This window comes from Ostrea edulis, chromosome 2 (assembly GCF_947568905.1).
Source record: "Ostrea edulis chromosome 2, xbOstEdul1.1, whole genome shotgun sequence".
Classification (NCBI taxonomy): Eukaryota; Metazoa; Mollusca; class Bivalvia; order Ostreida; family Ostreidae; genus Ostrea; species Ostrea edulis.
Genome location: NC_079165.1, coordinates 88,501,969 through 88,524,468, shown reverse-complemented (window position 1 = coordinate 88,524,468; position 22,500 = coordinate 88,501,969). Strand labels below are relative to the sequence as shown.

Below are 22,500 nucleotides of genomic sequence, written 5' to 3'. Positions count from 1 at the left end.
TCACATCTGATGCCAAGCGTTTGGCGATGGAACTGTCACTACCTGTTTTAACGACAGGTCTGTCGCGGTCGGGATTCGATCCCTGACCTTCAGCATGCGGGGCGAACACTCTACCTCTAGACCACCGCGGCGGTGAGAGAATTGATTAATTCTTTATCATTGATTGATTATTTGGAATTTACGTCTTGTCGAGAATTTTTCATTCTCATTGAGATGTCACCAGCTGTACGTATGTAGGTAAAGTACCACAAATTTAGACCTATGCCTAGCACTTTTGGGCCCTTTTCACCAAAAATCTTATAGTTAAGATAAAAAATTTAAAGCACTGTAATTCTTATATAATTCTTCGTTCCATATTTTATGAATGAGCAAAAGTAAGTCTATACATTGGTGCTGACAACTGAGAATAAGGCAGAGAAAAAACTTGTATCTTAGTCTTAAGATTTTTTGTGAAAATGACCACAGGGACGTAGCAGTGAGGGTTTTTTAGCGTGCCACCGCCTACCGCGGCACAAGATCTTGATTTTTAAGGTCATATTTGAAAGGTCTGTGATTCTCACTTCTAAATGCCGAACATTAGGTGAAGGAGCAATCACTACCTATTTTAACGTCTTAGATTTGACGCGGCCATGGCACGAACAGGGCTTGAACTACTGACCTCCCGGTGATGAAGCGAACGCTCTACCGAGCTACTGCGACTAATAAATTTTTATTTAGTGCATATTTATTTACAGTTTATAGATACAGTATAAATTTCAATACAGGTTCCCCATAAACCCTATTTTATTGCTTGTAAGTTTGATATACAAATACGACTATGATAAATTGCAGTCCTATGATTTATGAACAAAGTAAAGCTATAATGCACAAAGCACTTTAAGTCACTTAAGTGAATGATTTTTATATGGATCAAAATTGCACAAAGTCAAGTACTTGTATTTGAATGTGTTCAAATATGTATGATATGGCTATTTTAGGCATGTATGTTATTGTACATGTATTTGAAACAAATGTATTAATATATGAACACATTATTAAAAGTGTTTATTATGCCCCTTTCAAAGAAGAGGGTTATATTGCTTTGTTGCTGTCGGTATACAAATATGTATTATATGGCTATTTTAGACATGTATGTTATTGCACATGTATTTGAAACAAATGAATTAATATAAGAACACATTATTAAAAATGTTTATTATGCCCCTTTCAATGAGGAGGGTCGTATTGCTTTGTTGCTGTAGGTCGGTATGTTAGTCGGTAGACCACATGTTGTCTGCTCAATATTTTGAGAACCATTCACTTGATTGTCATGATGTTTTATATGTGGGTTGATTATGAGTGGAAGAGGACCCCTATAGATTTTCAGGTCAAAAGTTCAATCCACTCTGGACATAAGAAGATACTGTCCGTTAGATATTTTAGAACCTTTTGCTTGACAGACTTCAAACTTGGTACACTGGTACTTCTTAAGGAGTAGATGACCCCTATTGATTTTGAGGTCACTTGGTCAAGGGTCATACAGGACAATGCTCAATATTTTTAGATCCCTTTGCTTAACAGATATTAAACATAATACACCGGTACATTTTAAGGAGTAGATAACCCCTATAAAATTTGGGTTCATATGGTGAAAGGTTAAGGGTTAAACTGGACATAGTACTATATTGTCTCCTATATTTTAAGAATCATTTGCTTGAGTAACACCGAACTTGGTACACTGGCACATCTTAAGGAGTAGATGACCCCTATTGATTTTTAGGTCACATGGTCAATCCACACTAGACATAGAAAGATATTATCTGCTCAATATCTTGAATTGGTTAGGCACTATCAATTAAATGATGCATATGTATAATCTTTTCAATTTTGCATCACCAGGGAAAGTGGGCAATATAAGTTTTACAAACATTTCTTGTTTAAAAAACATTTGGTATAATAACGTGTAGAAGATTACTATAATTCTCTTTTACCGAGATGTTTTAATTATACCCCCCGCAACAAGTTGTGGGGGGTATACTGGAATCGGGTTGTCCGTCTGTCTGTCCATCCGTCTGTAGACGCAATGGTTTCCGGGCTCTAAAGCATTATCCTTTCCACCTACCGTCACCATATCATATATATGGACTACCCATGGGTTGAAGATGTTCCCTATCGATTTTGGGGTCAAAAGGTCAAAGGTCAAGTGCACTGGACATTGAAGTAGCAATATGGTTTCCGGGCTCTAAAGCATTATCCTTTCCACCTACCGTCACCATATCATATATATGGACTACCCATGGGTTGAAGATGTTCCCTATCGATTTTGGGGTCAAAAGGTCAAAGGTCAAGTGCACTGGACATTGAAGTAGCAATATGGTTTCCGGGCTCTAAAGCATTATCCTTTCCACCTACCGTCACCATATCATATATATGGACTACCCATGGGTTGAAGATGTTCCCTATCGATTTTGGGGTCAAAAGGTCAAAGGTCAAGTGCACTGGACATCGAAGTAGCAATATGGTTTCCGGGCTTTAAAGCGTTATCCTTTCCACCTACAGTCACCATATCATACATATGGACTACCCATGGGATGAAGATGTTCCCTATCGATATTGGGGTCAAAAGGTCAAAGGTCACGCGCACTGGACATCGAAGTAGCAATATGGTTCGGTTTGTCATGCCATTTGTTTTTTACACTCAGAAAAGAGGTAGTTTATACCTATTAACAACACCCTTTGGGAGATTGGGGTAAGCGGGAGGTATTCTTAGTGAGCATTGCTCACAGTACCTCTTGTTACATTTGATTGATTGTCATGATCGGTGAAACATTGTAGATATCTCTGACACGGACTTTATCACCTAACCTTGGTGACAGTGTGGCAGAGAAGAAACAGCTAGAAGAACTCCTGTCTCGAATTCCTACCCTGCTCAACTGCCCAACCCCCTCCACCCCACAACCTAGCCAGGCCAACAGCACACCCCCAGGGACTCCCAAAGAAAGAAAGACACCCAAAGGTAACAAGAAGCTGCGGTTCCCTAAGTTACATTGTGCTGTTTTGTAGAATAGACACAAAGGGACCCTGTCTGTCTCTTTGAAGGCACAGTTTGTTTTCTATGAAGATATCTGTACCATTATCTGTATACCTTTGTTTTTGAAACAAAAACCCACCTTGTAGTGATGCATAATATTTATCTCTTGTTTTATGAGGATGTAGTTAGTGCCCCGCCATATGGCAGGTGCCCTACAGTAATCACTCTGTCTGATGCCTGTCTGGAGTTCATGAATATTTCCTTGTCTAGAAACAATTATTTGTAATTAATACTAACAGAGAAATAGGAAGTTCCGATCTGAAAGGAAAAATCAGTAAATTACAATGTTTATTACTTATGTTTTGATAATGGTTCTTTTTCTTCTGATTTTTTTCCACCTGTGTTCTATTTATATACCCACTACTGAACTTGTGGAAATTTATGCTGGTTTTGATGATTATTTGAATTTTTTACATGCTAAACACAAACATTTTTAAGCGTTTCTAAATTGCGAATTTAAATCAAGCTGGGTTTCGTTTATGTTTTTTAATAGTTTATTTTTTGTTAACAAAATATCAATTCATATAAATATGTTCCAGTTACTTATGACTATCAATTATCACTCATAGTGTAGAAATATCTAACATATGAGCATATGGTGTAGTGCAGTGGATTGTTTTTAAAGCTGTCATTATGAAAATAATTGTAGTTGTTGAATGAGCGGTGAACTCGGAGCTTGATGCAAAATAACCCCCCTCCTCGCTACACACAAAATATTACTTGGTTTTATTTGATATTCAAGATAATAGACATTAGAATAAGAGAGCTACTGAAGCATGATGTCACTACATTATATTACATTTTGTTAATTCCCTGTTTAATTGCTAAACGCTCGGCATCAGGTGTGAATGTCACGGGTCCTCGGAGATGACCTTAAAAACGGACACCTCATCACAGTAGGTGTGGCACGCTAAAGAACCCTCACTGCTCAATGGCCGTAAGTGCCGAGCATAGTCCTAAATTTAAAAGCCCTTCACCGGTCATGGTGACGTCTCCATATGAGTGAAATATTCTTGAGCGAGACGTTAAGCAAGATAAAAATCAATCAATCCCGGAATGATTCATATACATGTATTAAACATTAGGTGACAATATACATTTTAGAATCATTGGCTGAGAAAATTCATATAGATATCAAATAATGAATTAAATACCGTATATAGTTTAGTTTTCTGATTTTAGCTGTAATGGCGTAAAAAAAAATCATGAATAGAATTTAAAAAAAAACAACAAAAATAAACGTACGACCGTGGACAAAGAAACTATACGTTTTAGGTATATAATGAATATTGAAATCCTTCAATATTATTATCAACATAATGTAATTATTTTGTACGTATCAAAATTTCGTTCTGTCTAAATTTTTTCTAAATTTAGAACATTTCTATCAGGTTTTCCGTTTATCGTGAAGATCGTTTATCGTGTTTTGCGTTTATCAGGTCTATCGTGAAGATCGTTTATCAGGTTTTGCGTTTATCAGGTTTACCGTGTATCCTATTGTATCGTGCGTGTATCGTGTTCTATCGTTTATCATGTCAAGAATAACGTTGTGGGTACTGTACCAACCATGTTGATCCAACTACCCGACCAGATACACATAGTTTAGTGTTAGAGCCCCTGATGGAAATATTCATATCGGGACCCCTGTGGGCTTGTCAGTTTTCTAGTTCATATGATGAAACTGATGGAGGTGGTATATGACACTTTGAGAGGAGTAGTTCTCCTCTGAACTGCATCATGGGATCAAGATTATACCAGATCTATACAAACAATTCCAGTAAAGGCGGTACATGTTCTGAAAAGGGACGATGGTCATAATACATTTACAGTGCTTTTAGAGCAGGACTGCTTTTGGCAATCTACCCATTGATGCCCAAAATGTTGCAATTTCATTTATATACATGTGAGGTAGACCTGCAGAAAAAGCATTAATTCTTTAGTTGTGGTGCCACGGGAAAATTTAGGTATCGCATAGAACTATTTTATGGATTGAGGAAATGGTGTGTATGATATTTGATCATGTTAGTACACTCTTTAATGGAGGAAAGACAGTTTTTAAAAAAAAAAAGTTTATAAAGCATTTATGGGAATTCCCAAGTTTTAAACAAGGAACAGGCGATTCTATTCAGGAGAGTTTCTGCTTGAAATATGTACGGTTTTTATTTCCTCATTTCCTCATTTCAGGGGTCAGTGAGTGGGAATCTAGCTGTCATGATTTTTATATAGGGGTCAATACATGTAGCAAAACCACCAGGCTACATGTTGAACAGTTCTATTTTTTTTAAAGATTTAATCAGTGTTCGATCTAAGTAAGATTTAAGTGTTAATGTGACGGAAGTTAGAAGGCATAATCTTGAAATCAATTAAGGAAGAGTATCTTCTCCACTGTAAAATAAGAACATTAGTGGTATTTAAAATAAATGGGGAAGTGATTACAGCTATGAGTAACACAGGAAATCTTTATGTAAATATTCTTTACCTTCATTGTTTAAAAGTTTCAGTTCCTAATATTTTTAATTACTAGCTTTTCATGAAGAGCACTGGGTATGACAAAGGAAAGAAAAATAAAACTGAGTGCATGTTGTAATTTGTTCATTTATTAAATGTATAATTTACATGCAATTATTGTAAATGTTTATTATAATTACATGCATATTCAAAAGAATTCACAAGAGGGTCACATGTAATGATGTAATAGACATTTCTAGAAACCCTCGACCGATGTCCCTTAACAATGATAAAAGTTATTCTCAAGTTTGTTACAGATGAAGTGTTACTGAACGATCAAAGTGATCACATTTTAATTTTTCAGATGAGAGTAATGTTGTAGTCATCTGAAATTATCGGGAAATAGGTGGATGCCATGGATATATATCAAAATATTTGCATAAACATATACATGTATGTCCAAAATTTTACATATAGTGGTCCGCATGTATATTAAAGATGAATGTACTCAGATCATTTCCAATAAAGAGAGTATGTATTACACCCAGTATAGTGCTGCTGTTATTGATACACATGTGTGTTTCTTAAGATAAGAAGCGAGGTCTGCCAGAAGGAGTCAATGCACCAGCACCACTGGAGGATGCTGTCAAAGAAATCCTGGTGGTACCACTAAATATGGACTCGGAGTGTCCGGGAATGATGTCGGAACAGAAGGTGCTGTCCATGGAGCAAGAGAACAAACCCAGACGTGTCAAGTACCACGACGTCCCTCATTACGAGGTTGCCGAGGGTGGGGGAATGTTCACGTCTAAACGCACACGGTTTTCTCTGTCGCAAGACCAAGAATCTATTGGTAAATCTATTTCTCTTACAAGCCAAATGTCAAAGTAAATTATACAACAATGAACTCAAATTTAAAAAAAAAAGAAGATGAAAAGAAAATATTCTCACTTCAGCATTGTTTGATGACGTGTAGCTTAGTTCTCTGGTTGTCAAAAGTCGATATGTACACCCCTCTCTGTGTTATTACTAACCTATACCATGTGCATTATGTGACCCCCTAACCTTGGTATTGGGGTCGTTATTTTCAGACCTGTCCCTTACAGGAAACACCAGTGAAATCCAGGAGGCATTTTCTGAGGCTGCGTCCAGTCACTCTGTTGGCTCGGTGGAAGAAGATGATGACAACGACAATATGTCTGACATGATCTCAGCTAATGTCAGTGGGCGTGGCACACCCAACATCAGTGGCAGGGATACGCCCCTCTCACAGGCAGGGAGTGTCGAGGAGCCCCCCCCTCCTCAGATGCCTCTCCCAGAAATTCCTCCTCTCCCACAGACTATTCCTAAACCTAATCGAGAAGATGTCACTGACAGATTTGGAAAGTTTGAAATCAGAGCTGAAATTGAAAGTAAGAATTGATAAATCAAGTTTAAGAAAATTGAGTTAAAATCAAGACCAGATTTCATTCAAAATTAATTTCAACTGAAGTTAAAATTAAGAAAGATATATATGCAAGGAAGTGTTTTTCCAAAAATACCTTAATTTTAGTTTTGCATATAGATGAATAGATGCTACAAATCATGGAAAATACATGAAAATCTACTTCTTGTTTTGTGTAAATTACTACCATATTTAAAGGACTATTTTAAGATAACAGTCTCTATGGGCTCCTTAAAACTTTGTGAACATTTTGAAGCTTTAAAGGAAGAATGGAGTACAAGACATAATTTATAAAGTGACACACTTTGGACACAAATTAGTTAAAATGCTCATTTTTGTAAGTATTCTTATTTCAGACAATGGTACAGTTTTGGGCAAACAAAATTGTTCAATCTCTTTTATGAACAGGAAATATAAAATGATATGAAGTTTGTCCAAGCCCGTGTAAGGAATTTTCTAGAAAAATAACTGGAAAATGCAGACAATTTACGAAATACAGTAAACTTTGCTTATATTGTAGTTTTGGGACCAGTATAAAATATAAATTGCAAGCGGTGTACGGTATAACCGAAAAACAAAAATAGCCTTCGCCATTTTGAATTCCATAGGATTACGATCCCGACTTTGAAAATGAAATATTTATTTCAAAACAAATGAATAGTTACAGAAACAGATTTGATTTAGACAAATAAAAAATTGGATGATGGTGGACAGCTTAATACATATTTCTTTATTCTTTATTATGAAAGCCCTCCAGTGTAGCTAGTGCTGAGAAAATGACTTCAATTACACACACAAAACGACTCTGACTACACACAAAACGATTCTGACTACACGACTCTGACTACACACAAAATGACTTTGACTACACACAAAACGACTCTGACTACACACAAAACGATTCTGACTACACGACTCTGACTACACACAAAATGACTTTGACTACACACAAAACGACTCTGACTACACACAAAATGACTTTGACTACACACAAAACGACTCTGACTACCCACAAAACGACTTTGACTACACACGATACAATAAAACATTGTTGTCTAAAACACTTTATTCAAAAATAGATTGCACAAAAATCACTAATTTCTAACTGCTTGGCCTGATTGTTAGGCTTCTGTAATAATATTGGTCTGTTGTGAGGAATATTTTGTGACCATGTTGATTTGAAATATCTCAAAAGGGTCTTTTCCCCAGCAGGAAATGATGAGGAGCAAAATTTTTTCTGTGTGTACTTAACTCTTAAACTATCACCAGCCTCGAAAATTTTGTCTCGTTGAGTTCAAATTGTATTTGAAGTTGTGGATTTCATTCCAAAGTATTCATCAATTTTGATTTTATTCCTGGTTTTCCCTGCATTTATGATTTGTAACTTGGTGTCCAAAGGCTTTGTTTTACGTTTAGTTGGCAGAGCCATTTCAACCTTAATGATGCATAAATAATTTACATAAAAACTTTAAAATCATTGTTTTAACTGATAAGTTGTTCTGATTATTTAGGGAGGCACCTTGTATGCTCAATTATAAAATCTTCTACCTTGACTGGTCCAGGTACACCTGTAAAGCGATATCTTCAAAGGTCACAGGTGTGAAAAACAAGCTTGTCAAATCAAGGACACTACTTTATAAAAAGTGGAATTAATTAACGAATTATGTAGAAAAAGTACCAGGGATTTGGAATCATTACTTTGTAAACGGAATGCAGAACGTACAAATAGATATTAACTAAATCAGAACTAGTGTATAAGTGAATTTACCATAAGTGATATTTTTTCAATGAATTATATAGAAAAAAGTACCAGGGATTTGAAATTTTTACTTTATAAATGCCATTGGAACTATAATATAGACGAAGATTACTGTATGGAAAATAATTGGGAATGATTTGTTTATGATGGCACAATTCCAAATTGTAGTCATGTTGATCATTTTGAAAATAACAATGGAGTTGTACCAGGCCCCTTGCAAAAAATACACTTGATTTTATGACAAAGACACAACTGTTGATTTTATGACAAAGACAAAACTGTTGATTTTCGTAAGGAAAATGGCCTTTAATCATTTCTGGTCCTTTGCACATTTAACATACATCCAGGTACGTAATTGTTTTCATACTACTGTGCTTTAGGAGTGGAGACAAAGTCCACAGTAAGTGACACTTGGAGTACTGATGTATTGGCCAGTGACTCGGAACCTCCACCAGAATCGAATCAGTATGACAGGCTGGAGGAACTCGTCCGTAGTAGTTTCCTTCCACGGCAAGATGTAAGAGACATTGCTCTCAGTGGTTTAAAATGTAGAGGTCATTGTATGAAAATGTTTGTGATCTGAAACTTGAAATCAATACAATGTGACTGTATTATGCAGTAGTATATGAAAATTTCAGTTAAAGCAAAAGTTTTTTAATGGAATTCAGAGTTATGAAATATTTGTCATGGACCTTTCACATTGCTTTAGATATTATAATATCTGATTCTAGCATGTTTCTGAGGTATCGGAGACTGCCAGCGATGCCTGGAGTACAGACGTACTGGCTAGTGACACGGAGGACAAACAAGCTCTCTCTGAATTTGACCAGGTTTGTTGAGTGTATGGACTGTTATTATACCCTCCGAACGAAGTTCTGGGGGTATATAGGAATCACTGTCTGTCCGTCCGTCTGTCTGTCTGTGCAGATTCGTGTCTGGTCCGTAACTTCTTTGTTCTTTAACTTAGGCATACCATATTTGGCACACAGGTGGATCATCATGAGACAATGTGTCGAGTACCTTCATGACTTCTATTTGACTTTGACCCTTGGCCTCAAGGTCAAAATTAAAAGTTTTTTACAATGGATTCGTGTCCGGGCCATAACTTCTTTGTTCTTTGACATAGGCATACCATATTTGACACATGAATGTATCACCATGAGACGATGTGTCATGTACCTTCATGACTTCCATATGACCTTGACCTCAAGGTAAAAAAAAGGTTTTTTACAATGCATTCGTGTCCGGGCCATAACTTCTTTGTTCTTTAACATAGGCATACCATATTTGACACATGAGTGTATCACCATGAGACGATGTGTCATGTACCTTCATGACCTCCATATGACCTTGACCTCAAGGTCAAAATTAAAGGTTTTTACAATGGATTCGTGTTGGGGCCATGACTTCTTTGTTCTTTGATATAGGTATACCATATTTGACACATGAGTGTATCACCATGAGATGATGTGTCAAGTACCTTCATGACCTCTATATGACCTTGAACTTTGACCTCAAGGTCAAAATTGATTATAGGGTTTTGACATAGTCATACCATAAGACATGGGTGTATCACCATGCGACTATGTGTCATGTACATTCTTGATTTCTTTATGACCTTGACCTTTGATCTCAAGGTCAAAATTATAGGTTTATGCCATGGATTTGTGTTCGGACTATATCTTCCATTTTCTTCTACAAAGGCATACCATATTTTTACACTCAGGAAAGAGGTAATTTATACCTATTAACAACACCCTTTGGGAGATTGGGGTAAGCGGGGGGTATTCTTAGTGAGCATTGCTCACAGTGCCTCTTGTTTTCTCTGTCTGAATTTGACCAGGTTTGTTGAGTGTATGGACTGTTATTTTCTCTGTGTTTTCTTTTGAGATTATGATGTGTTGAACAATTCATGAAACATTTGTCAGACAGTGGGATCACATTTTATTAATGAGGAAATATAGTAACTCTTTTAAGTAATTGCATGTATCATGGATATCACATAAAGAAAGAATACTTGTGAGGGGATGCTTTACTTTGTGCTGATTTTATAATGTTTAACTATACTGTAAATTAATGCGGGCAGTGTCTATAATGTTATATTATGTCTGTCTGATGTTACAATCTGTAGGATGATGTGTCTATAATGTTATATTATGTCTGTCTGTCTGATGTTACAATATGTCTTTCTGTTCTGTAGGATGATGTGGGCAGTGTTACAATATGTCTGTTCTGTAGGATGACGTGGGCAGTGTTACAATATGTCTGTCTGTTCTGTAGGATGACGTGGGCAGTGTTACTTACTTGGCTTCTATAATGTTACAATATGTCTGTCTGTTCTGTAAGATGACGTGGGCAGTGTTACAATATGTCTGTCTGTTTTGTAGGATGACGTGGGCAGTGTTACAGACTTGGCTTCTATAATGTTACAATATGTCTGTCTGTTCTGTAAGATGACGTAGGCAGTGTTACAATATGTCTGTCTGTTCTGTAGATGACGTGGGCAGTGTTACAATATGTCTGTCTGTTCTGTAGGATGATGTGGGCAATGTTACAGACTTTGCTTCTATAATGTTACAATATGTCTGTCTGTTCTGTAAGATGACGTGGGCAGTGTTACAATATGTCTGTCTGTTCTGTAGGATGACGTGGGCAGTGTTACAATATGTCTGTCTGTTCTGTAGGATGACGTGGGCAGTGTTACAGACTTGGCGTCTATAATGTTACAATATGTCTGTCTGTTCTGTAGGATGACGTGGGCAGTGTTACAGACTTGGCTTCTATAATGTTACAATATGTCTGTCTGTTCTGTAGGATGACGTGGGCAGTGTTACAGACTTGGCTTCTATAATGTTACAATATGTCTGTCTGTTCTGTAGGATGACGTGGGCAGTGTTACACACTTGGCTTCTATAATGTTACAGTATGTCTGTCTGTTCTGTAGGATGACGTGGGCAGTGTTACAATATGTCTGTTCTGTAAGATGACGTGGGCAGTGTTACTTACTTGGCTTGTATAATGTTACAATATGTCTGTCTGTTCTGTAGGATGACGTGGGCAGTGTTACAGACTTGGCTTCTATAATGTCTGGAGATGCTGGGAACCTGGAGAATGCTGAAGGTTTGAATCACATTAATTTTCATCAAAGACTGTCATATGTTATCTAGATTCACCAACATCAGCAGCTTGATACTAGCCTATTGATGTAGGAAGGCATCGGGACTAGTAACTCTGTTTGGGCTTAGACATTTTGGGAAGTTAACCCTATGGACTGGGCTTCCATACTAAAATAGTTAATGTTTAATCCTTATTTTTATACGCCCGTCTTTAGACAGGACATATTATGGTACAGCAATGTCTGTCCGTCTGTCCGTTCAGGGTTTTCTCTTTATAATTTCATTTCCCTTTCACATATTATGCTGAAACTTGCTGTGTAGCTTCTTTGTGGGTCACTCTAGATCATACTGCAATTTTGATCCATTTCGACCTTTTCTCCAGGAGTTTTGCCCCTTTATTTGGAAATAATTATTATATGGAGGGTACATAATTTGTCCGCCCTACTCCTCCCACAGTTTTCAAGTGAGAGCCTTCTTATTATGCCCCCTTCAAAGAAGAGGGGCATATTGGTTTGCACCTGTTGGTCAGTTGGTCGGTCGGTAGACCACATGTTGTCCGCTCAATATCTTGAGAACCATTCACTTGATGATAATGATATTTCATATGTGGGTTGGTTATGAGTAGAAGAGGACCCCTATTGTTTTTCAGGTCAAAAGGTCAAGGGTCAATCTACTCTGGACATAGGAATATAATGTCTGCTCAATATCTTGAGAATCCTTTGCTTGAAAAACATCAAACTTAGCACACTGGTACATCCTAAGGAGTAGATGACCTCTAATAATTTTAAGGTCATATGGTCAAAGATCAAGGGTCAAACTAGGCATAGGAATTTACTGACCATTCAATGTCTAGAGAACCCTTTGCTTGACAGACATCCAACTTGTTACACCAGTACATCTTCAGAAGAAGATGACCCCTATTGATTTTGAGGTCACATCGTCAAAAGTCAAGGGTCGAACTGGACATAGGAATATACTATCCATTCAATATCTTGAGAACCCTTTGCTTGACAGACATCAAACTTGGTACACTGGTACAACTTCAGGAGAAAATGACCCCTATTGATTTTGAGGTCACATGGTGAAAAGTCAAGGGTCAAACAGGACATTAGAATATACTGTACGCTTAATATCTTGAGAACCCTTTGCTTGACAGACATCAAACTTGGTACACTGGTACATCTTCAGGAGAAGATGATCCCTATTGATTTTGAGGTCACATGTTTAAAGGTCAAGGGTCAACCTGGACATTGGAATATACTGTCCGCTCAATATCTTGAGAACCCTTTGCTTGACAGACATCAAACTTAGTACAGTGGTGTATATTCAGGAGGAGATGACTCCTATTGATTTTGAAGTCACATGGCCAAAGGTCAAACTGGACATAGTAATATACTGTCCACTCAATATCTTGATAACCCTTTTGCTTGACAGACATCAAACTTAGTACACTGGTACATCTTCAGGAGAAGATGACCCATATTGATTTTGAGGTCAAAAGTCAATTGTTGAACTGGACATAGTAATATATTGTCTCCTATATTTTAAGAATTATTTGCTTGATTGACACCAAACTTGGTACACTGGTACAGCATAAGGAGTAGATGACCCCTATTGATTTTTAGGTCACATGGTCAATTCACTCTTGACATAGGAAGCTATTGTCTTCTCAATATTTTGAATTGATGATACTACTATCAGTTAAATGATGTGTGTGTATAACCCTTTTCAATTTTGCACCATGGGGGGCATATGTGTTTTACAAACATCTCTTGTTTTGTGGAGTGTTTGTATGGGTATTGAAGATGTGCATGTGGGATGGATTTTGATTTTCTACAATTTTTGAGAAAATTACAGGTTGTTGAACTTTTAGTCTATTAGGAAATTAATATTCTATGGAGGGTACATAATTTGTCCGCCTAACTCCCACAGTTTTCAAGTAAGGACCTTCTTATTTTGTGGAGTGTTTGTATAGGTACTGAAGATGTGCATGTGGGATGGATTTTAATTTTCTACAATTTTTGAGAAAATTACAGGTTGTTGAACTTAGTCTATTTGGAAATTAATATTCTATGGAGGGTACATAGAATTTTTGCCCAACTCCTCCCTCAGTTTTCAAGTGAGGACCATCTTATTTTGTGGAGTGTTTGTATGGGTATTGAAGATGTGCATCTGGGGAAGGATTTTGATTTTCTTCCATTTTTGAAAAAATTACAGGTTGTTGAACTTGTCCAATTTGAGGAAATCTCGATTTTTAAGCTAAGACCCTTTGTTCATATGAAAGTTTGTCACAGCCTCATGATGGCTGATAATACCTGAAGCAAAGTTATACAAATTATAGCACAAGAAAAACACCCTATATAAGCATTTCACGGGCGTATTATGTACAGTTTGCGGTACTCTTGTAAATAATACATTCAATAGCTTATCATGGAATATACTCCTTGACTTCAATGTTTTACGATTCATAGGTCGCCGTAGCCCGAGTGAGGATCTACAAATTGGACACGGACTAGAGGCAGCGGGTGGAGCAGAAGCTGTCCCTCCCCCACTCCCAGGCAAGGTCAAAGTCAACCGAAAACCAGGGAAACCATTAAACCACAATGAAGTGTTTTTTGAGGAGGACCCATTTCACCTCAGTGACTCTAATCGACTGTCTTTGCCTCCACCTAAGCCTGCCCCACGTTTACACTCAGCTCGGGCCAAGTCCAGCAATCTCTTGGCTGTGCCAGAACACAGCTCTAGTCAGAAACCAGGTACACATTCCTCCACACAAACATTTAAACCTCTGCTCCAGCCTGAAAAATTCCCTCCCTCATCTCAACAACAGGATAGGTTACCACCCTTCCTGACACCAGAGCCAACCCAGTCAGACAAAGCACCACAACCAATGTCTTCAGCACCACCCTTAGACCTGGACAGACTCCCACACCCTGTGCCCAGGGACAGACTTTCACACCCTCTGGCCAGTGTACCTTCTCCTCACCCCGAACGATTCTCTCTGGACTCTCAGCTTGACCAACATACCAGTCTTCAGTCAGTAAATGGACAGATCTTACGCAGTTTTGCACAATCAGACTTTCTTCCTCCTGAAAAAACACCAGAACAATTAAAAGCACCAGTACCAATCAGCCAGTCCTTACCCAAACCAAATCACCAGGATCATGCAGCTTTTGTCCCGGTGTCTGAACCAGATAATACAGCTTTTCTGGCATTTGAAAACCCAATGTTTAATGGTCCGAAACCTAAAGAGCGAGTAAGCTGTCCGGCTATAAATAACAGTAAAAAGGAGTTTGAAGAGAGGCATCTAGGTAATTAGTGCAATTTTTCAGCATTTATTTTCTGTAATTATAATTAAATTTGGAGTGATCTCAATGGGATGAAGTTTTATCAGTATTAGATATGGCCAATATAGGTATTACATGTGTTCTTCATGTTGTAACTGTGTTACAGTCCCTGAAACGTTCTATTTCCCCATTTTTTTGTTCGCTCACCATGTCCATCATTAGCATTTTCATTCACAGTTTTGTGTTCACCGTTCACCGACTGTTCATGTTCACCATTCACAAAATGTTTTATCGTTCGCTCACTGTGTCCTGATTGTGACATAAGTAAAATGCAGGGAAAACATCCAAGACATTCCAAATAAATCATTCATCTTGTGTTCACCTTGCATTCATCGTTTGCTCACTGTTCACTTTGGCTTTTGGGTTCTGTTTGCTCACGGTTCACCATTCATGGAGTTGCATTCAGTGTTCAAGCATTGTTTGCTCTGTATTCATTCACCGTTCGCTCACTATTTGTTCACTGTTTTTTCACTGCTTGATCACTGTTCGTTTACCGTTCGCTCACTGTTCGTTTACCGTTCACTCACTGTTCGTTTACCATTCGCTCACTGCTTGCTCACTGTTCATTTACTGTTCGTTCACCATTCGCTCACTATTCAAGTGGGAAGTAAAATGTTTCAGGGACTATGTATTTTGCCACTATAACAAATGTTGGTTTCTCTTATATTATCTTATACATGCCTTGTTCATTGCTTTAGGGACCAAGAAGTCCCGGTCAGCTGTTGTTTATGGTGCTACATACAGTTCCTCGGACTCAGGTTTTGGAGGGACTCCTCAGTCTATAGACTCCCAGTCCCTGGACTCGTTAATCGAGACCTCCACTAATGTTAAATTCTCAGAGCAGCAGAACACCACCTTCAACACAAAGCGTCTGTCTGCTGCATTGGCTATGTTTGACCCAGTTTCCACGGATTCCTCAGAAAATGCCCCAGACACCTTGATTGACATCAGGGAGGACAAAATGGAGAATGACCACTCAGCCGTTAAAAGTTGGGCAGACTCAGCTGCCAGTTTACAAGAAGCATTCAAAGTGGATACTTTGATTAGTGTGGAGGAGTCTAAAACCACACCCCCTGTACGTTCCCGGCAGGACAGCCTCACCAGTGACTCTAGTGGGTCTGATGGTGTTCCTTTCGCAAAGTCCTCCAGATCAGCCAGCTTTGATAATGTGTCAGAAAAGTCGGAAGAAAAGGTTTGTTTTACTTAATGTTCGAAAAATCAATAATTTTTGTCATATAAATTTGACGTGTATTAACATGCTCTCTCAATATACCACAGGGTCATATTTTGTCAACTTATTTTCTCTTATTCTGTGTATAAAGGTAATCCTTGATCAAATCACTCCCATTCTTTTGTCATTGAAAGTTTTGGCACACAATTCTGATGAATTGGTATTAAATTTTCCCAAGGGAAAATCTAAAAAACCTTCTTAGTCACTTTTGTGTTTTTTAAGATTACCGTTTTTACAATACTTGGCCTTTAGCTCATTGTGAGGCAACACTAAAAATTTGGAATATTTTTGAAAATATTCTTTCAATGTAATAAGAATGCAACAAATTATCAAATTGTTGAATGCAAACATCCTTGTATAGTAATGAATTTTGACCCCTATACACTGGCAAGAAAGAGTGGACTTTTAAAATATTTTCGTTTCCAATGTTTTTGCCTTCAATATCTCTACCAATTGTAATGATCTGATAGCCATTTTGAATCTTGATGATTATGGTATGTCTATTATAACATAGAAATTCTGACAGAAATGAAAGTACATGTAGAATGTAAATATAAAAAAATATTTTCATTTTTAAAAATACTAGACAGGCACACTTCATGCTAGCACGCCTCACGAAGGATGCAAGCATGGAGCATCGCAGTTCATGCCCTCATGTACATGTATTTTTTCTAAAATGAAATTTCTGTAGATGACTTTAGTGAATGTTGATGTTCTCTGTTAGAAGGTTGGCGCTGTTGATAAAGATTTGTATGGTCTATTGAAGTCCTTTATATGAATATGTGATATAATTACTTGAAAACATTGATGTGTTATTAGAATTTTTTACATACACTGCATATACATTAAGGAAGATTTTTAACAATGCACTTGAATCACTCTAACAAAATATGCTATTTAAAATAAAACACTAATTGAAATGAAAATCTTGCATGATGAGAAGATCAGACATGATGACGGAGAATCAACTGACAAGATGCAGTAACTGGAGTTTGAGAGCAGCTTTAACTGTGAGGATCTGTAAGATCTATTTATTATACAAGCATTTGTACAATCTGACAAAATCGCATTTAATTTCAGGAAGCTACAGTCTCCAAGGACAAAGGTCAGAAAGATGGGAACAAAAGTTTCTTCAGGAACTTGAAAGTAAAACTTAATAAAGGTAATCCCATTAAAGATTGTTTTAGGGTCTGTAGGGGACTGAAAGGATTTGGCCCCATTCCCAATGCTGAAAAACAGTTGTTTTTATATGCCTGTCTTTAGATGGGACATATTATGTTCCAGTGATCTGTCCGTCCTTCAATCTGTCAGTCCGTTAGGGTTTTCTGTTTCTAAATTCATTCATCTGTCATATACATGTATCAAGCTGAAACTTGCTATATATGTGGCAAGGATTTTGATTTTCTCTAATTTTTGAGAAAATGATAGGTTGTTGAACTTAATTAGTTTTTAGGAATTATTGCATAGAGAGTACATGCATTGTCTTTTATTAGGTTACCTGAGTAAACTCAGGTGACCTATTGCAATTGATTGTAGTCCGTTGTGCATGAACAATTGAACATTTTTAACTTCTTCTTAATAACTACCATTCCAATTCTTTTCAAATTTGGTATGAAGCATCATTGGGACAAGGGGGACATAAATTGTAAATTTCAGGATTCCAGCACCTCTGGGGCCTTAGGGGTGGGGCAAAAATTGTCCCAAATTGACCAATTTTCAAAATTCTTCTTCTCAAGAACCGCACACATGTAAGAAAAACTTAATGCATAGTGATGTAGAGTAGGAAGTCCTCTATCAAAATTTCATGATCCCGGGGTAGGGGTTCTGACTTGGTATATAGTGTTTATGTGTAAAACATTTATATAACATCATTCTTCTTAAGCGCTATTGATACTAAATTGAAACTAAATGGATAGAGCAGGTAGTCTTTTACCAAAATTGTAAATTTGATGATCCCCAGAGTAGGTGTTCTGACCCCAGGGTGGGGCCAAACTTAGTATATTGTATTTATGTGTAAGTTTGCTGTTACTGTATAAAATCTAAATGCATACTTAGGAATTAAGCAGAAAAGGATGTACAAAAAATGGTGAATTTCACGACCCAGGGTTATAACTTCAGGATGAGTCCAAATTAGTTATATCTTTTGATGTTTTAATGTTAATACATGTACACCTATTATTTAAAGCCTTTTATCAGTGTATGTACTTTTGAGGGCAGTGAAGGTTTTAAGAACACATCTTGTTTTATACTGTTGCTGAACATTAGAATTTAGCTTAGATGTTCAGAACAGGACAGTTTTTCTAGATTTCATAGCCTGTGGGAGTAGTGATACTTTTTCACTAGTATTCAGGTGACCAATAAGGCCTGTGGGCCTCTTGTTGTATTTGGCAGGTATATGATTTTGGTCATTTTCAAAGATTTATCATTCACCACAATAAAAACCACTAAATTTATGTATATAAGTAAACATACACTTTATATACAGAAACAAAATTGAGGTTACCAAAATTTTATCCACCAGAACTGATGGTGTACTGTACCTTGTAGACCCTCACCCCCAGCTATACGGTATACAAGATTTTTAAAAATCAAAGAAGAACCACAAGGGTAATTTCTTCATTATGTGACTAAGAAGCCAGGGAAGGTTTATAAACAGGTTTAAAGAATTCAATTGTTGGGAGTCCCAAACTTATCAGTCATTATCCCTTATGAGGAATGCGATTCGGGTGAGCTTTGTGACCAATGGACCTTTTGTCATTAATTACATTAAAGCTGTTTTGAGGGTCCAAGTACTTTTATAGTAATAAAATGAGGAAGAGAATTTCATGAGGGGATCAAGTGCTGTGATATCAGACTGTTTCATTATACCACAGGTGACACGGCAATTACATCATAAGGGAACAAGTAGGAAAGAAATTTGGGATTTCCTGAAATACAAATACATATGCGTATGTGTGTGATGATTTTTGGAGACTACATTTTTTGTTTATCTGGAAACCAATTCAAGATGTTTCTTCACATTGTAGACTAATTTGTATCTAAACCTTTAAAGAAGGGTACGTGATTAATAGTGAAAGTCAGTCCAACTGATGCGTACTCTATTCCCCTAGGTTCTCATCACTATGTGTCGTCCATTATCAGAACAAGCACCAGATTTACCCATCAACATTTGGGTAAAGTTTTATCAAGCCTCTTTCATCGTACCTTGCTGCTTGATTTTGTAACTTATGTTTTTGCGTGTGGCGACTACCTTAAAAAGAGCCTTGTTTGTTTACTGACTCGATGTTCTAGTAGTATGCCAAGAACGTCCTGATGAAGTCCTGCTTAACAGTCTCTCTCTTTATCTCAGACCTTTATCTTAGTGCATGACTTGATATGTAAATTGTTTTTTTGTGTGAGGCTTGTTCTCTACACATGTACAGAGTATTAAACGAGTATTATCCTGGATGCATGTAGAGTGTGCTGAATAGAAAATACAGTGCTGACTGATTTTATGTATACAGTATTTAGACTTCATTGACATCATCTCTGGTGTGTTGAATGTTGTTCTGAAATATGATTTTTATTCTTTAATCTTGTTCTGCTGATCTTATTGCACATACATATATAAATTAGAATATATTGCTGCTGTGATTGTAGAAATCTGGATGAAAATCCAGCACTATGTTCAGGATTGTTTTACTTCAGTGTATTGTATATATCGAATATATATTCATTAATTAAAAATGACGTACATGTATATTAAATATTGAAGTTGCTGGTTTACTGACTAGCTAGCAACCTCAGAGCTGAAGTATGCATACAGATTTCCAATGAAAATACATGTACAGATATGATTGATACCTCTTTGTATGGACATTGTGCATTGAACAACCATTTCTCAAAGAAACAAATTACATGTGGTTTGTGCGTGGCTGCATTGATTTATTCCCCATTCTGTAACCGTGGAAATGTCTGCATCTTCCTAATTATGCATAATTTCCTTTGCAAGCCATATGTGTAGGGTTTAATTATACATCAGTATCACCAATTAATACGTTGCATTAACTATGGGAATAGTATTCGTGGAGGTAATTTACACGCAAATCTTATCGCATATTTAGAGTAAATAATACCTACACACGTAGATTTACATCTTGTAATCTCGTATTTGGTGTAAATACCCCCCCCCCCCCCCACTCCCACCCCCCTACACACACACACAGGTAAATTTCCATGAAAATCTTGTAATTGTGTATTTTAGTGTAAATAACCCACACACACACACGTAAATTTACACATTTACACTTTGTAATTGTGTATTTAGCGTAAATAACCCACACAGGTAAATTTACACGGTAGCAGGTATTTCCACTTGTCTAATGAGAATTTCCACTTGTCTGATGAGAATTTCCACTTGTCTGATGAGAATACTGCTGCAGCTGTGTCTTTATGTGCTTGGTTATAAGGTGAAAAATTGATGCTTAAATTACTGGCCTTTTATGAAACTGCATTTGTCATGTGTATTTTAAATTTCAGGCATGAAGAAAAAATCTCTCAAGTCCAGCGGGGAAGACAGTGGAGCTGGTCAGTATCTGTGAATCATTAACAGAGATATTAAGATTATCAATATTAGTGTTGTAAATGGCCTGTTTATAAGAGGGAAGTTATGGTGGAGTAATGAGGCTTCTAGTACATGTAGATTTATATTATTACATATTTCTTGTAGACACACCTACATCCTCACTCCATGAGTCGCCATTGGTGGACACTTCTGTAGAGGGAGCAGAGGGAGGTGAAACGGAATCAAGAGGTACAGGGGGAGGGGGTCGTAGTGAAACCAATACAGTATGGTGGGAGGGGAGATAAATCAGAACCAAAAGTCAGGGAGGAGGCAAAACAGAACCAAGTGTTAGGGGTGGGGGGGGGGGGAGGACTAAAATTGAACACCAGGGAGGGGAATTAAAACAAATCCAAGCGGTAATGTGGGGATGAGGCAAAATAAAACTACATGTAATTAGTACGGGGGGGGGGGGGGGGGGGGGGGGGGGGGGGGGGCAAAACAGATCCAAGCGGTAATGTGGGGATGAGGCAAAATAAAACTAATTAGTACAGGGGGGAGGGGAAGCAAAACAGATCCAAGCGGTAATGTGAGGATGAGGCAAAATAAAACTAATTAGTACAGGGGGGAGGGGAAGCAAAACAGATCCAAGCGGTAATGTGGGGATGAGGCAAAATAAAACTAATTAGTACAGGGGGGAGGGGAAGCAAAACAGATCCAAGCGGTAATGTGGGGATGAGGAGGGGGAGGCAAAATAAAACTAAGTGGTACAGGGGAAGGGAAGCAAACTTTAACCAAGAGATATGGGAAAGGGGAGGCAAAATTGAACCCTGAGATATGGTGGAAAGGAGATGCAGTTTCAGTATATTGAAATATGATAAATATTGTCCATCATTTTAAATTTGTAGGATAGGGGGTACCTGTGAAAATTGGGTTTGCATGAAGTGAGCATATTCCAAAGTAAGGGCAGTGGGTTTAGTGATCTTATACGAGATGGATTTTGAATATTTACTTGTTTCTGAATATATGTGAGCCCAATCGTATCCAAAATACAACACTGTGTCCTAATTCTTCACAAGCAATTGTGTGTCATTTCTTTAGCACCCTATTGCCAGGGTCATGGGTATTGGGATGTTGAAATGTCTGACCTTACTGTTTTGTTATTTATCACTCATAGGTGTCATGATTTTGATTCAAGGTCATGGTACTAAGGTCAAGGTTGGATAACAATAAGATATTGAATTAATGCATGACCTTCACATCTGCAACACAATCAGAATTATGTTATTGCCTATCATCCAAAGTTGTGATGAAAAGATCTTGGTGTTCATGTCAAGGTTATAGGATATTTCAATGAAATCATGTTTTAGCAATATACAACATGTTTGCAATGAAATCAGACAAATTGTGTTTCAATGAGAAGCAAAATAATGATAAAACAGTTGTTTCTTTTGCATTTTACTGTGTTAATAATTTGTTACAACCGGAAACATGTTTGTGAACAAAAGAGAAGGATAGTACGTGTATTTTAAAACTTTTTATACA

At 37.3% G+C, this 22,500-nt stretch overlaps 1 protein-coding gene across 8 annotated transcripts in view; it reads left to right on the top strand.

Annotated features, from left to right (window-relative positions):
• The window catches only part of LOC125679184 (GTPase-activating protein and VPS9 domain-containing protein 1-like), a 42,466-nt gene that overhangs the window by 12,962 nt on the left and 7,004 nt on the right, over window positions 1-22,500 (top strand). For 3 of the 8 annotated variants that reach the window (XM_056155353.1, XM_048918179.2, XM_048918178.2), the window contains exons 4-15: window positions 2,815-2,995; window positions 6,108-6,371; window positions 6,610-6,930; window positions 9,102-9,238; window positions 9,453-9,551; window positions 11,769-11,841; window positions 14,309-15,148; window positions 15,883-16,376; window positions 17,496-17,577; window positions 19,526-19,588; window positions 20,934-20,981; window positions 21,124-21,207. In XM_056155353.1, coding sequence (XP_056011328.1) covers window positions 2,815-2,995; window positions 6,108-6,371; window positions 6,610-6,930; window positions 9,102-9,238; window positions 9,453-9,551; window positions 11,769-11,841; window positions 14,309-15,148; window positions 15,883-16,376; window positions 17,496-17,577; window positions 19,526-19,588; window positions 20,934-20,981; window positions 21,124-21,207 — 2,686 coding nt within the window. The remainder of the gene's footprint in view (window positions 1-2,814; window positions 2,996-6,107; window positions 6,372-6,609; window positions 6,931-9,101; window positions 9,239-9,452; window positions 9,552-11,768; window positions 11,842-14,308; window positions 15,149-15,882; window positions 16,377-17,495; window positions 17,578-19,525; window positions 19,589-20,933; window positions 20,982-21,123; window positions 21,208-22,500) is intronic. The other 5 variants (XM_048918180.2, XM_048918182.2, XM_056155355.1 and 2 more) reach the window with 5 other exon arrangements.